This window comes from Solenopsis invicta, chromosome 10 (genome assembly GCF_016802725.1).
Source record: "Solenopsis invicta isolate M01_SB chromosome 10, UNIL_Sinv_3.0, whole genome shotgun sequence".
Lineage (NCBI taxonomy): Eukaryota > Metazoa > Arthropoda > Insecta > Hymenoptera > Formicidae > Solenopsis > Solenopsis invicta.
Window position 1 is genome coordinate 11,551,996 of NC_052673.1, and position 15,502 is coordinate 11,567,497.

The following is a 15,502-nucleotide window of genomic DNA, read 5'->3' on the forward strand; positions in this document are numbered from 1 at the left end:
ATGAGCGGTTACGCAATCCGCCCGGAAACAGTTGATTGGTGCTTAATTATTGGGCATTGTTACCGCCGGTGATAACATAACGGTCGTGAAATGTCGCGAAAAATTCCAACTTGATTTTCCGAAGGTGCAAGATGTTTTGTTCGCGTCGTCGTGTAACAAGGTGTTCCGCTCGTAAAATCGCGTCGTTACGATGCGGTTATCTCGAGCAGAATGGCCCGACAAATAATATTTGTTCTCGCGGTGCAGCGACGACGCTTTCGCGCAGGTAGCGATAAAACACTCGCGGATGGCTCAGAAGAAGCCGCGCTCCAACTCATCGCCTAATAATGCGTCATTATCGCCGGGAAGAAATACAATCTTGCGTGGAATCGACAGTTTTATAGGAATGAATGTTCGCAGATAAACGACGACGAATAATTATTACTCATGTCTTATTGCGATTCGAGTTTCTTTCCTATATCTTGGGTCTCGCCATTACGATGAAGGAAGTGAATTAAACGTATAACGACGTATTGCCTCAAACTGTAAAATCATGAGTTTAATTATTGTGACTACGAAATCATAACTCTATAATATTTATTGTATAGATAATATGGCTAGTCTCAAATAATTAATTTTAAATGTAGTCTTTGTATTCAAAAGTATCTCTTAAAAAAAAAATCGAGAAGATGGTGGACTTACTGATCTATAAAAAAGAGACATGCGGAGAAATTTTATTTCCTGCTGTAACCACGGAAAACTTTATGATAGAATTATTGATTGATTTGTTACAAATTGTTTACGGAAAATATTTCGCATCTATATGGTCCTCTTCTAAATCGATAACATTCATCTTCTTGTTGAAGAATCTATTTTTTTTAATTTATAAATTACAATTTAATATAATTTATATAAATTGTAAATTAATGTATTTAAATTTATGCATTAATCTCTCTAAATTCTTTGGAATAAAATCTTTTTTAAAGTAAGTTTTCACACTTCAGTGAAATTCTACTCCAAAGAATTTAGAGAGATAGAAGTAGAATAATTGTAGAATTAATATTCGAAAGTTTATCGTGTCAATATTTCAACTCATCTCGTATTGCTTTACATCAATGTTACATCTGTCAATTGATGATTTTTTTATAAATGAAAGCATATATGAAATGGAAATCGAAATTAAACTCAGGATCTGCCAACTAGAATCAACGAATCAATTCTGACACGTTTTCACACAAGCTATCGAAAAATCAGAGTAATCGAAAAAAATCAGAAATAATCACGAAATCAGATTTTATATGTTTTCTACTATATATAAAAAATTGCATTGTAATATGATTTAAATTATAAATATTAAAAATATTTAAATGACGAAAGCTATTAAAATTTCCCATTTCATATAAAGATATCATAGCAAAAGCAATATTATAATTATTCAAATACAAGTATCTGTTGAATTAATAGCTTAAACTGCAACAACAACAAAATTATATTGGTGTTTAAAGAACAATTAAATTAAATTTTTTTTTATGTATATATAATTATCAGGTGTTATATAAAAATTCAAATCTTTATTATTAAACATAAAAATTTATTTTCAAAACTGCAACTTTTTTACACACATATACAATTGCTGCTATCTGTTTAAATAAAAGATTATTTAATACTCCTAATTTATATCATAATTAAATTATTTCTCAGCAAAGAGTATCACCTTGAGTATTATAATAAATCGAGTATTACATCAAGTGCAGGTTCACGAGTTTGTAGATAAAGCTGTTTATCAAAGGCCTCATCTCGTTTAAAAACTCTGCTACAATTCTGTCAATATTTGTTCGTGTTTGCGGGACCGCTAAATAAATGCGAATCGTAAACGGGTTAAAATGGTACACGATGGTACCACTGCGAAGGGTTCGACCCGCATAATTACCAACGACGATCGATATTTCCCGCTGCCTTATCACCATCATTGTACACGATGCTCCACTGATACAACGTACGCGCCGCCTTCCGTTCCATTCGGAATAAAACATTTCGAATAATAGCACAAAATAGTTACGTTATTACTAACGCGACGCATCAATGCGATATATCATGATTACGCCTTCCTTGTTTATACACGATGAACGATTACGTGGAATTAGAAATATTCATGTTCCGGGTCGCGTATCCGCTGGACGATTAACGAACATGCTTTTTTTTTTTTACTGCGATGATTAGCTCCAGCCTTCGGATTGCACAGATTGTGCCACTTATCATTATTATTAATATGGTATTGTGTATTTATACAAAGTTTTATTGTCTGTTTAGTTATTTTGTAAATAAATAAATAAAACGTCCATGAAAAATAAACAACATATCTTTTTTACATTCGAAACAATATTTATATTTTTAAATATAATTTAGTAAAATATTTCTTACGCATTCTTAAATAACATAAAACATTATTTTTGTTATTCTCGAATTATTATCTCGCTCAATATATGTAGAATGTAAATTAATAAAAAAAAATGTATTAAATAATAGCTATTTAAAAATATATCAGCAACATATGTATATGTGTGTAACAAAATTCTTTACAAAAATTTTCAAATAAAATTTTAAATAAATTTTTACATTTAATAATAAAAATTTGAGTTTATAACACCTGATAATTAAAAAAAAAATTATTTAATTTGACTGTTTTTTAAACACTGATGTACCTGTAATTTTTATTCGATCAGTACTCTTACGTCGTATTTCAAACGAAATAATTTATTTTTTTAATAATAATGTCAATTACTTTTTTGATCAAATTTTTTTGGCAGCACAGCTTTACGCGCTCATTCATAGACGGATTTCAGCCGGCGGCAGCCGTTCCCGACGCCGCAACTTCTCAAGATCGTCTCTCCGTCTCCGAGTCTCCGGAAGGTATTTTCTACCTGCGATCGTGACAGAAAATTTGGGCGCCGCCGTGATTCACAGTCACGCCCGATGACTAATTCCGTTATTTCCATTGAGTAATTCCTGCGGCGGCCGAGTCAGGAGAACGAAGGAATTCTCTCGTTCTCGTCGAGAAATGCAGCGGAGGAGGCTGTGAGAGAATGCGCCGCGCCGGTCGGCTCTCTCGGCCGGCGCTATTAAGCCGATTGATTATATAGCATCGATCGGGATTTTTCTCGGGATACTTTGACGAGTGCGCGCGGTGCACTTATGTCAGATCTCGGCCGACAATGAGAAAGCCGCCGCCGCACTTGCGCGACCATAATACCACGGTATTTGCACACTCGGTGACCTTGGAGGTATCCGTACCGCCCTGCGAGCCTTGAACTTGCACACCGAAGAATCTCTCGTGCGAACTTGGCGACGATCCAAGTCGATCTACTTAGAGTCTGCATCCTGGACCAGATGAATTAGATAACTCGCGCTTCTCTATTTTCATCCTACAATTTTTATTAAGGCCCGCACATCCGCGGCGTGTCCCACGTTTGACGCGAAAAATGACTGCATCTGAATCCGCAGGATTGCCTGCCGCTACGATCGATCAAACATTCACCGATCTCGATTGTCTAGTCGTAAACAAAGGACACATACTAACAACGTAATTTGAGAGATTAAGGGGACTACTAGAATTAAAAAACAAACTGTCTTTTTTTAACTAAGGTATGTGAAAAATATTTTATATTATAAGTGCAAAATATTATTCGCTTAAGAAAATCATTTGCAATTCTTACTTGATGTAACAAATTACGATTTTTATGACGGGCTTAACAGCGACATTTATTAACGATCTCTTTGATCTCACTCGTAATACCTTTCTTTCCTGTATCGAGTTGCTATTTCTATCATGGTAAGGAGTCCTTGTGTAGGTCATCTAAAAATATTTTCCGTAAGCAATTTTTGATGAGCCGATAAAGATCAAACGATTAAATGAACGATTCGAGCGCATCGCGCATTTTCTTCCACACGATGCGTTGTTATTTGATCACTCACGGCGTCGCGCGTCGTAATAAAAGTTCCGTTACTACCTCGATGTTCCGTGATGGCGAATGCACATTATTGTCTACCGTGCCTCGCGGGGATGAACATTATCGTCACAGCAATGCGGTATCGACGCTGTCCACTTCGATCGAGAGATACGCGTCTGATGCATCCTGTTATGCGCGAGTTTTTCCTTTTTTTTTTTTAATTTTCATAGTCTTTCGCATGGTCGAAGGCAAGATCGGATCTATGCGCGCGCGTTACCAGTTTCCGGGTGCGTGCTTCGGACTATTAAAACAAGCTAAATATCCCTTCCTCTTGAAACTGGTTGAGAAAAATTCGCTTCGCGAATTTCTCAACGTTTTAATTAAACTCGGAAATTAATTAACGCGGATGGAAATCATGGTCGCCAGCTAAATATCCGACATGAAATCACTTTTAGTAACACCGAAATCTTTCGATCGTGTTAAAAATAGAGACCGTTAAGAACAGAAAAAAATTCAATTTTTTTAATAGCTCTTTCTTCAAAAATAAAATTATTATATGGAATTGTCGAAATAATGTGGAATTTTACATTAGAAAAAACATTGAGTATCCTCAAGAGCTGTTTAATTGAGATATTTTTTTAACAGCAATCTAATTTAGTTTCTTTTGCAAAATATATGTAAAAAAATAATTTTGTTTGATACACGTTAGGCCAAATTATTTTTTCTAGTATTGCTATTTTCAGAAATGCATAACTTTTTCATACTATAAATATAAATTGAATAGGATTTTTAATTTCTTATTTTTTTATTTTCTCAATTATTCTTTAAATATTATTTTTGTTACTCTAATATTTACAGTGAATTTTTTATATCAAAATTATTCTAACGTAAAATTATTCTTAAGATGCTCATGAGCATCAATGTTATTAAATTTCTCGTCAATTTAATTTATGATATTAACCATTTCGGCTTCAGTTAAAAACTATTTCAAGACCGAAGTATATGTGGCGTACAACGAGTTGAGTTAAAAATTCTAAAAACTTATACGAAAATTATTGTTAGGCACCAAGACTCATGTTGACCCATTCATTCATCTTTACGTCTATCATTTTTATTGGTTCTATTCTTATTATTGTTAAAAATTATTTAGTTATATTCCTATCAAATATTTCATTAAATTCTAACCAGTTTGCAATATAAAACTTATCTATGTTTTCACTTCAATTCAGGCAATAATATGTTATCATATCTTTTTTAGCTCTACATATAGCACATTTTTTTCGCGTTCCTTCCACGGTGTTGTTAGCAAGTTGTTAAAGCAATCTGTCTCGAACACTCGTGGCTCGTAAAAACCGTTTAATGGATCGAAGAGAGGAGTACAGCGCCGTGAGCGGCTCCGCTTAGGAATTCCTCACCGGACGGATACACCTTATCGCGGCTCGTCTTTCACGAGGAGGTATACCCTTCGACGGAGGTTATCTGTGGGGGCCGTCAGGTGAGAGGTGGAGTCACGGGTGACGAGTCTCGGTAGGGCCCCCGTCGACGCCGTCGGTAGACGGTAAAGGTAGGGGCCCCCCTCGGGATCTCACGGCACGCACGTACCCCCGGTAACGTTGGACCCCCACTTGCGGGCCGGCCGAGTCACGCTGGTGCGCGCGGTCGGCGACGACCATCGTCGAGCCGCCTACAGTTGTAGTCGGTGCACCACTCCGCGAGTACGCGACACTCCGCGCGCGGCGGACACCCCGCGAGAATCCCGCCGGTACTCGATACCCGCGGACGAATATATCGTGACCTCCGGTACCCCGGACAAATTTCGGAAAAGGAGCGAGCGAGACTCGAAGTCTCGCGATCGGTGTACGGTAGATATACGGACTCCAGCGAATATATTAGTGGATTGAATGTCCGAGTACTTGAATCTCTCCCCGGTAGGAAAGAGCCGCGACGCGGGGTACCTGGCACGAAGTCTATACTTTATACGTGTGCAGTACGGATACTTGGCGCGACTGATGCATCGCAATGATAGGAAACGTGTACTCGATGATAGGAAAAAGTCCCAAGTTTGTCGTCGCGTCTAGTGTCATTATTGATGAATATTTCGGATACCGACAGGATCAAAAGATCCACAATTACGTCATTTGAAATCCGCATCCTGCTGTTTGAGTCGCAGAACGTTCGATGCTGCGGGTACTCTACGAATGCTAGTATTCACTACTTGACAAAACGAACATTTCAATATCTTTGAAGACCGACAAAAAAAGTCTTTACTTTTTAATCGATCGAAATCGGGGAAAGAAGAGATACTTTCTCCTGGATCAGAGAAATACAGTGAGTAATGTTGAAAAAACTTAAAAACGTTAAAATACGACATTATACCCAAATACTATCAGTTGATGGATTAAAATAATTTTGAAGTAATGAAATAAGGAAACGAGTTGAAAAATATAAAGAAATTTTATAATACTTTCAAAATGATTTTTCGCGCAATAAAAATATTTCTAAAAAAGCGGAATCGTAAAATTTTTGACTGTTACTTTGTTTTTTTTCTCTTTTTCTTTTCGAAAAAGAGAGAAATAAAAATGAAAATAGATATCGTAAATTTTATTGTTAGAACAGGTATTTGCAAAATAAAAGGCATTTTATAGCAACTTTTACAGAGATATTCTGGGACAGTTTTCAAGAAAGTATTTAATATATTAGGTAGAATATTTAAAAGATCGTATAAGTAATTGATTAATATTTTTGATGGATGGGAATCGTTCTAATAATTAATGATTTCTTGAAATGAGATGGAATGACATGTTGAGAAGTGTAGAAGAACACTTAGACGACGGATTAAGTTATTACGTTGATTACATTGACGAATTTATGATACAACGAAGCGTGACAATCATGAATATTCCGACTGACATCTGCGAATCGGAAATTACATGCATGCTTACGCAGGAGGATATTTTTGCGCTTAAATAAAATGAGGAAAACGCACGGACGGATGGCGTTTAATGCACGGCATTCGTATGCGCACGCGATAATGGTGACAGTATTACGTTAATAGAGATGCGTGAGCGATCGAGATGTATGCGCGTGGCTTGAACGATCGTCACTTGAATGCAGTAGGATGAATCAGAAAGTACGAGTGCCTTCTCGCAGAACTTGCCTTCAGAGTGAAAGAAAACCTATCGAGTGTAGACGCTTAATTTTCTTTTAAATTTTTTCCTTATAAGAAAAATTAAGTTAACAGAATGACATACTATACATTCCTTTCTCATATTTTCGTTTTCCATTAATTTTTAGAATTTTCACTTTGCAAAGAAATACTAACAGAGATATTGAAAAGCATTAATAATAAATATTTGTAGATAATCGCATTAATTGTATTATTATTTCGCTATCTTTTTATTATTCAATAACATAACAATTCACATCAATAACATAAACATAAACACTATTTATTCATAGTTTCTATATAAAAATTTTATTATTGTTTAAAAACTACTCGAACAACACGTTTAAATTATAATCGTTTAAGATCTTTGTGAAAAAACAAAACAAATAAAAAGCATGCATAATTTACTGATCGAAGTAACGGCCAGAAGAGAGAAATTTAAAGAATTCCATGATATTTATACAGACTGACATTCCACCCTCGCTCACGAAATATCCATAATCCGATGAATCAGCCTAATTAATTGGCATTCCGTTAGCTATGGAAAGTTCAAGGAAATTTACTCGCAAATGCGGCTTCACTTGAAACTGGCGTATATTTAGACGATTGCTTGTTTACGATCTTTTTGCGCTCCATTATATGCTAATTAGGAGCGCAACACCAGTAATTAGAGTCGTGTTACTTTACGCTCGAGTAGATCCGCCCATATTAAGAACGCGATTACTACCGATACTTGCGGCGATTTCATTTTCGACAGTTACCGAACATGCGGTAGACATCGAGCGTACTTTTCACCAGCAAAGATCGAAAAATAAGAAATTGAGAGATGTCGATTAATTAAACGCTAGTAAGTAGACGACACAATTCCGAGTACTGCTAATCGTCGTTTATTCAGCAAAATGGTTGAAAAAGATATTACAGGTATAATTAAATTTATAAACTTTTGTTAATTTGTTTCATTATTTTAATGTGGAACAAATGTAAAAAAAATATTTTTTAAAGCGATAAATAAAATTTATGAATTTAATTACAATCTCTCTTTAGTTTATATTCTGATGGAAGTTTGTGAATTTCATTGCGATATAAATATATTAGCTTTTCTTATAAATAAAAATATAGATAAAGTATTATAAAAGTATTATGTTATATAGAGAGAGCAAAAAGGATATCAAGACTGATCGCAATACTAAAGAAGATTTCCGACTTTTTTCTACGGTAAACTGAAGTTACATTCGAAAGAACAAAGTAAAGGAGTTTAGGATAATTAATCTTGTTTCGCACACAAAGGATTAGAGTATTCATTGTGCAGCACTGACCCTCTTTCTATCGATCGTTCCATAAATCACCGCCATCACGCAAGTAAGCTCTATTTCGACGGAATGATTCTAAAGCTTTATCATAAAATAGGCATTCGACAATAAAATTATTCACATATAAAAGTTATATACGTAAAACCGTATAGATGGAATAAAATCGATACGAAGCACGCGAGACATAAAACGCACGAAATAAAACGATAAATAAAACAAAACAAAAAAAAAAATATTCTTGGCTTCTCTTTCGATAAAATTTTCTTTGGATAAGAATTTATTATTTGTACACTAAAAAAATATTTTGTTCCATGAATTAAAATTTAATTAAAATGTCCAATAAAATTATTTAATCAGCATAAACGAATATTGTTTTATTTATATGTATTTCGCAAAAATAAGCTAAACTTTTTATTATATAAAATTAAAGTGTTAAAAAAAGTGCTTCGGCCTACCATCTTGTTGTAGACGCCAAATTTTTTTCTGTACGGACTGTTCCAAAATATCCGATCTTAATTTTAACAGTAAGACGTTTTATTGCTACCAAGATGCCTTTAGCTAAATGAGTTATATTGCTTCAGAATCCAATATCGGGTTTAATCATCATATTTAATATCAATTATTAAAGAGTTATAGTAAATGGTGACTCGTTCAAACTCCTTTCTAACAATAAGATAAAGTAAACTTCGTATCGAAGAATCTGTCATTAAAATTAAATTTGAACATTTCGGAGCACTTTGCGTGCCTGAAACACATGGGTACACGAAATGCGCACATAATAGCAAAAATACTATAGCACTTTTGCACCCAAAAAATTCTCTGTCAAGCGGACCTTAATATTATCCATTCAATCCAGCCGGTCGCCTGTGCCATCATCGAAGATCTTTCGCGGGTGATTTCATCCCGCGAGATTGGCGAGAATCGATCGCCGCGCGGAGAACAGGAACGTCGCGAACCGACCGACCGGCGAAGTCGAGCACCTGACGATTCTTCAGGTATAAGCGAACCGGATAGAGATCCGAGGCAGCGCGGAAGGCGGACAGCTAGAGAACGCTCGTATCTTTCGCGAAGAGGGGGACGCCCTTACATGCACCGTCGTCGCGCCGTCGCCAGCACAAATCGCACACGAGCAAACGCCTCGGCGGCAGTACACGTGCGCTGCGACGTACGGCGTACGACGCCGCGACGGCCAACGCTTCCGTCCCGTTGCCGCCACAGCACGTCGCGTCGCGACCTCACCGATAAATGTGCCGCCGCTGTCGCGGATGACGTCCCGGCGGTTCTCCAAAATGACGATCACCTGGATCACCCTATTGGCCCTCGGCGTCGTCTGTCGCGGTGAGTACAATCTACCGATTTTTCACCTGTCAATCGCTTTGATTAGTTGCCGGAGAGTCGTCGAATCGCGGACCGCGCAATTCGACACTTTAGTCTCTAAAAAATAATGCAGTTTTATTAACCCACCGTAGTCCGGCGACTTCTTCGCTGTTTTTCTGATTCAATCGGATCACTAATGCCTGATAGTGTTATTGAATGGCTTTTAGGGTTCTAAAAAATCTAAAAAAATTCGGATACCTTTTTTTCAATATTTCAAAATACGATTTTGCAATTGTTCGACCCAAAATGTTTTTCACCTTTTTTTTTGCACGTGTCCGAATTTAAGAATAATTCAAAATTGAAATTCCGCTTGGGTCTTTGAATCTCCGGTTGACCACGGAAGATTAAAATCACGTGAAAAAATAATCGATATATGAATCGATCAAAATATAAAATACATCAGGAAGCGTGTATCAAAAAGCAAATTCATTATTGCTAATGCACCGTCTTGTTTTTATTTAAAATCTGTTTTCATAATTTTTATTACTTTTTAAAAATCAATTTTCAGATTTCAAGTATAAATTGGGTTTGTGCTGTAAATTAGACTTCCACTCAATTTTGTTTTAAAACTTCTGAAGTTTTAATCGCGATCTTGACAACGCTCGTTATCACCTGAAAGTTACGAGCAGTCATTTGCATTCTAATTGGCGCTCTCGATATAGGTTCTAATAGCCGATCGAAGTGAAGCGTCTTAAAATAGAAAGTTAGATGATAGAATCGATCGATACTTATTTCTAAACGCGTCTGTAAATTGACAATGCGACTCGCCGTCACACGAACCACTTGGGTATGCGTCGGTCGTAGGTATGTAATGACAGAAATTTGATGTGCCGTCGATTGATCGCTTCGACGAAAATTACTTATGTAATTGAGCGATTACAGGGACTCACGATGAAGATTAATGCATTATGTAACGCAGGATGCGCTGTTCTTCGTTCGAGCGCGCGGAGTCCCTGAAAATCTTTTTTTTTTCCTTTCCCCACTCGACTACGAGGACAATTGTATTAGAACACTCGCCAGTCGGAGCCAAGATAACAATCTTCAAGACAAATTTATTCACTTTAATTAATTAATTAGATGTAAAGATATCTGAGAAACCATTCGTGCACAGTTGAAAAATTTGTGTTAAATTTAACAGATGTCGCATGTCCCAAACACTAGTCTAATCAAATTTTCGTGTTAATTTAACACAAGATGAATATGTTAGAAAGTAGCAAGATATTCGACCGATAATGTAAATACAAATCTAAACAAAAAGGCCTTCTTCGGTCGTAGCTGGATCTTAGTGCTTTTATGAAAACAGTGGTTTTCAAAGACCAAACCTTGCAATTGCCGATTGCTCAATCGTTTGTCAAGTGAATACGTCGCTTATTAATATCGCCGCAAATTTCTTTGCGCTCTCGTTCTGTATTTAAAAGCATCTTTGAATATTCAATCGAGGAGTCAGATTACGCGATTATGGATCGCGAACAAGTGTCACCGGTGTTTCTCACTTTTGCACGCTGAAGAGAGAAGATGTCTTCTTCGCAGCTAGTTAAATCAGTTAAGCCCACACGTACAAATATTTTCGTAATTGTCGTAATCGTAAGCTCATAAGCAAATCGATCAATCACAATAAAAATTGCGATCTTGCGTTTTAGAATACGATCGCTATGCATACGGACTTATGACTAAAATTTTTGTACGCGTAATATCCTTTACATACTGCGCGTGTCACGCTCTGGAGGACTTTATCTTCGGATTCCGTGCTCCGGCTGCCGACTCTCGTTTTGCGTTCGTACGTTCGATTGCGAAAATTCCTTGCATTTATTGTAGTGAGAAAAAATTCAAAGTATTAGCAAGAAGACGTTATTTATGACGTTTCCTTTGATATTTATAAAAAAAATAGATTGTGATGATGAAATAGACATTTCTGTGAAATATATCTCATTTCATTGAAATATAATTCATTTTTCTTATTAATTCACAAAAAAAAAATCCGTATCAACAATTCATTGTTTCATATATAAGCAAGAATATAAAATCTTGAGAGAATTTATAATCTTAAGCATACATAATTTGCTTACATAAAGAAACAAAATTTTTTCGTATTAGCAAATTATGTCTATTTAAGGTTTATAAATTCTTTCAAGATTTTATACTCTTGCTTATATATGAAACAATACATTGTTGATACTAATTTTTTTCTGTGTTGATTTATTTATTAGAAATAATATTTTATTTCGACGTATTTAAATAAAGATTTATTTCAGAAATAAATTGATTTTCACAAATAAATTTTTAAATATCTTTTTCTCAGTGCATGTAATAGTCGTTAAAATTGAATTTTAAGTATTTTTATTAAAAACAAAATTATACTTTACATTAAACTTGAGTTCACGCCGATCTCATTCGCCGATCTCGTTCCCGCGCTTTCAAACATAAATTATACAATCGTCGTTATAATTCAATAATGCTTGCGTAATGTCTGCGATGAATCATGTGAAAAACTCGGAATAAATATTAAACTGTATTTCAAATATAATCTAAATTCTCTTTGTAATTTAAAACAAAAAACATTTTATGTTAAGGTTTTCCGAGCTTCTCATAGATGACCTTCTCATGCGATTATATAATTTCAATGTCCGCACGCATCTAGGATTACCTTGAACACTTTTTAAGTCGCTGCGACTGTTAACACGTGCTAATAAACAATAACGTACACCACGTACATAACGCGGAATCAATATGCTATGAACCATCATCACTTTTACGACTCCAAAGACCTTAACCGCGACAAGGGCCACGTAATATATTAAACTGTTTTACACAGATTGCATTCGAAATCACTATTGCGAAGGCACTTGAAACCACGATTGACGCAACGTAGTTGTCCAATTCGTCCGGAACATCAAACTCTGATCCGGAAATGAAATCTATTTTAATCTATCTTGTTCGCCCCTAACCCTTAAGAAAAAGGATTGATGAAGTGTTTCAATAAACTGATTACTATATCAATAATTGGTGTTACTGATGAAATAACATGAGTTACTAATATTGTAATCAGTTTATTGAAACAGTTTATTAGTTCTTTTTTTAAGGGTATATCTTATTTTTGTATCTTGTTTTTTGTAAAATTTTTTAGTCGCAAGATTTGAAGTTTTACTTTGAAAGCTAAAGAAGTAACGTGACTCGCGAAAAATACGTTTTTTCGTATACTCTTTACATAATTATTAACTGCTCTTTATATAATTACTTATTTCTGCAACGCATTCTCGATTCTAGATATTATCTCAGAAATCGTATAATTATGGAATTTTTTGTAGTTTATTACTGCAGTTTGTTACTTATCATTCAAAATCGCGCGTGTTACCTCAATATACTGGTATCGTGGAATTAATAATCATATATATACATATATGTATGTATACATCAAATAAATCTACATCTACAAGTCATAGCTTGTAACGCGTAATAATTTTATTATTTTTTTTTGCAAACAAGAATGAATTTGCTAATTAAAATGTAATACATACCCAATTTTATTTTGCAATATTTCTATTTAGGATGTCATTGATATGAAATATAAAATAAAAGTGTAAGTCACAGATGTTTACTTTATTTTTTATCACTACTCGTAATTTACCTTTTATAGTTAAAAAATCGCTTTGAAAGATCATTTATTGAACGTATCAAGCAGAGAAAGCATTTCGATTCGACACATCGCCTTCCTAGCATTGAAGTCTACTTCTACGCGCCGCAAGTAGATCCACCTTGGCAGTGAAACTAGCTCGAGGCGATTCTCTCGCACGATCTGTGTTTCGGGATCTCTTTTCTCCTTCTACGCTCGCCACGACACGGCGATTGCATTTCATTAACAAGTTCAGCACGTCATCGGAAGACGCACGTGCGACGCGTAGAGGCGGTGCGCCAACAGCCGCATGAAATTTAAAGGGCGATTTAGAAGGAATGCGTTGCGCTCAATACACAAATTATTTCGTTCTTCCGAAGGAAGAGGTTGCGTGTATTGTCTTTTAATAATGGCGCGAACGTAATCACTTTTATCGCGTTCTCATTTGCAATTTATTGCAATTTAAAGAAATGCGAATATTATACAATATTTATATAAGGAAAGAACAATTTTACTATAATATCTAAAGATTGATCGGATTAGAAACACAAGTTTACATTGAATCAAACTATTATGCAGGATGCTTAAGCATGATGACATTGTTGCAAAAAATTTTGATATTCTAGCAAACACTTAAAAAATCAATTATACTGAACTTAAACGTCCAAAATAATTTTTAAAATAATTTTTGGCTCAACATAATTATTTCTCCAGATCTGTATTTCAACAAAAACATTTTTTTCTATGTACAATACAAAAATTTATTTTACGGAGAGTGTGCTAAAAATCGCAAACATCGCCGATTTTTTTGCACATCAAGAGAAAAATCATAAGTAAAAAATCGACAGATGACACAAAATATAAGAGCGCTTGCAAACTTTACAATTAGTCAAGTTAGAACGAATTGCTCGAGCAATTTGAAAATTGTTCCGTCTGAACAGGCCTTAGTCCCGACGCCGATCGATTCACTTTCGTCCCGCGCGTTGCCGGAATAAAAAATCGATGGCGGCAGTGCGGTTTTCGCCCGACGTTCGGGCGACTAAGCGAAATCATGCCGGGATCTTTTCACGCGACCGGAATTAGAGCGAAACGCGGTGCGTCAGTGCATCGTTTTCCGCGCTACTCATCGCGCGCGATTTCTTCGTCGGTGAGCACTTATCCGCAAAGATCGATCCGCGTGACACGACCGATATGAGAACAGGAAATTCATTTACTTGTGAAATATGTGTAAATATCCTACTTTGCCGCCGAGATAATTTTATTAATTGGGACAAATGTATAAATGCCTAAAGTGATATCCTACTGTGTAGTGATTTTGTAATCGATTCTTTTAAGAAAATGAGTAAATATTTTTGAAAATTTCTTTTTGCCTTTTATTTATTACACTTTGTGTGTAGATAGAATTTATTACTTTTTTAAATAAAAAAATATTAATAATAATGAAGTAATGTCATCGGTGTCCATTATTCGAGATATCTCAGTAGATTAAAGTTAAAAAAAATCAAAAATTAAACGTCATTTTAATCAGTATATTTGCAGCTATTATCGATGCTCAAATTATTAATTTTTTAAAGATATTTTTTTGTTAATTACAAATATTAATTATTTACTATTCGCATATATTATAACAAACGTTTTGACCTTCTGTTCGGGTTCTCTTCAGTGTTTATTTGAAAATAATAATATCCGTAACCCGTTATAAGTAAATTTAATGCATAATTAATAATTTTAAGAAAGTACTTGTTATTATTAATTATTGTACCCAGTTACTGTTACTTGGTAATAATTACTTGATACAACGAGAAAAAGAGACCTAACAATTTATCTATGGAATATAAATTTATTTCACTGAAATAAATCTTTATTTAAATATGGCGAAATAAAATTTTATTATTTCCAGCACATAAATCAATTAATAAGAAAAATATTTCATATAGAAGTATGTATTTTATCACAATAAATTTTTGTTTAATCAATAAATATCAAAGAAAACATAACATTTATTTACTTGCTAATATTTCGACTTTTTTTCATAGTACATTAATCGAATATTTGATTGAAATTATTTCACCATTACAAAATTTAGTAATTATCATCTAGGCTTTGATTACTC

The 15,502-nt window shown here is 34.8% G+C and overlaps 1 protein-coding gene across 1 annotated transcript in view; it reads left to right on the forward strand.

Moving 5' to 3' along the window:
- Positions 1–5,564: 5,564 nt before the first annotated feature.
- The window catches only part of LOC105195491, a 34,585-nt gene continuing 24,647 nt past the window's right edge, over positions 5,565–15,502 (forward strand). The window contains exons 1-2 of the mRNA XM_026138706.2: positions 5,565–6,254; positions 9,259–9,740. Coding sequence (XP_025994491.1) covers positions 9,668–9,740 — 73 coding nt within the window. The 5' untranslated portion in view covers positions 5,565–6,254; positions 9,259–9,667. The remainder of the gene's footprint in view (positions 6,255–9,258; positions 9,741–15,502) is intronic.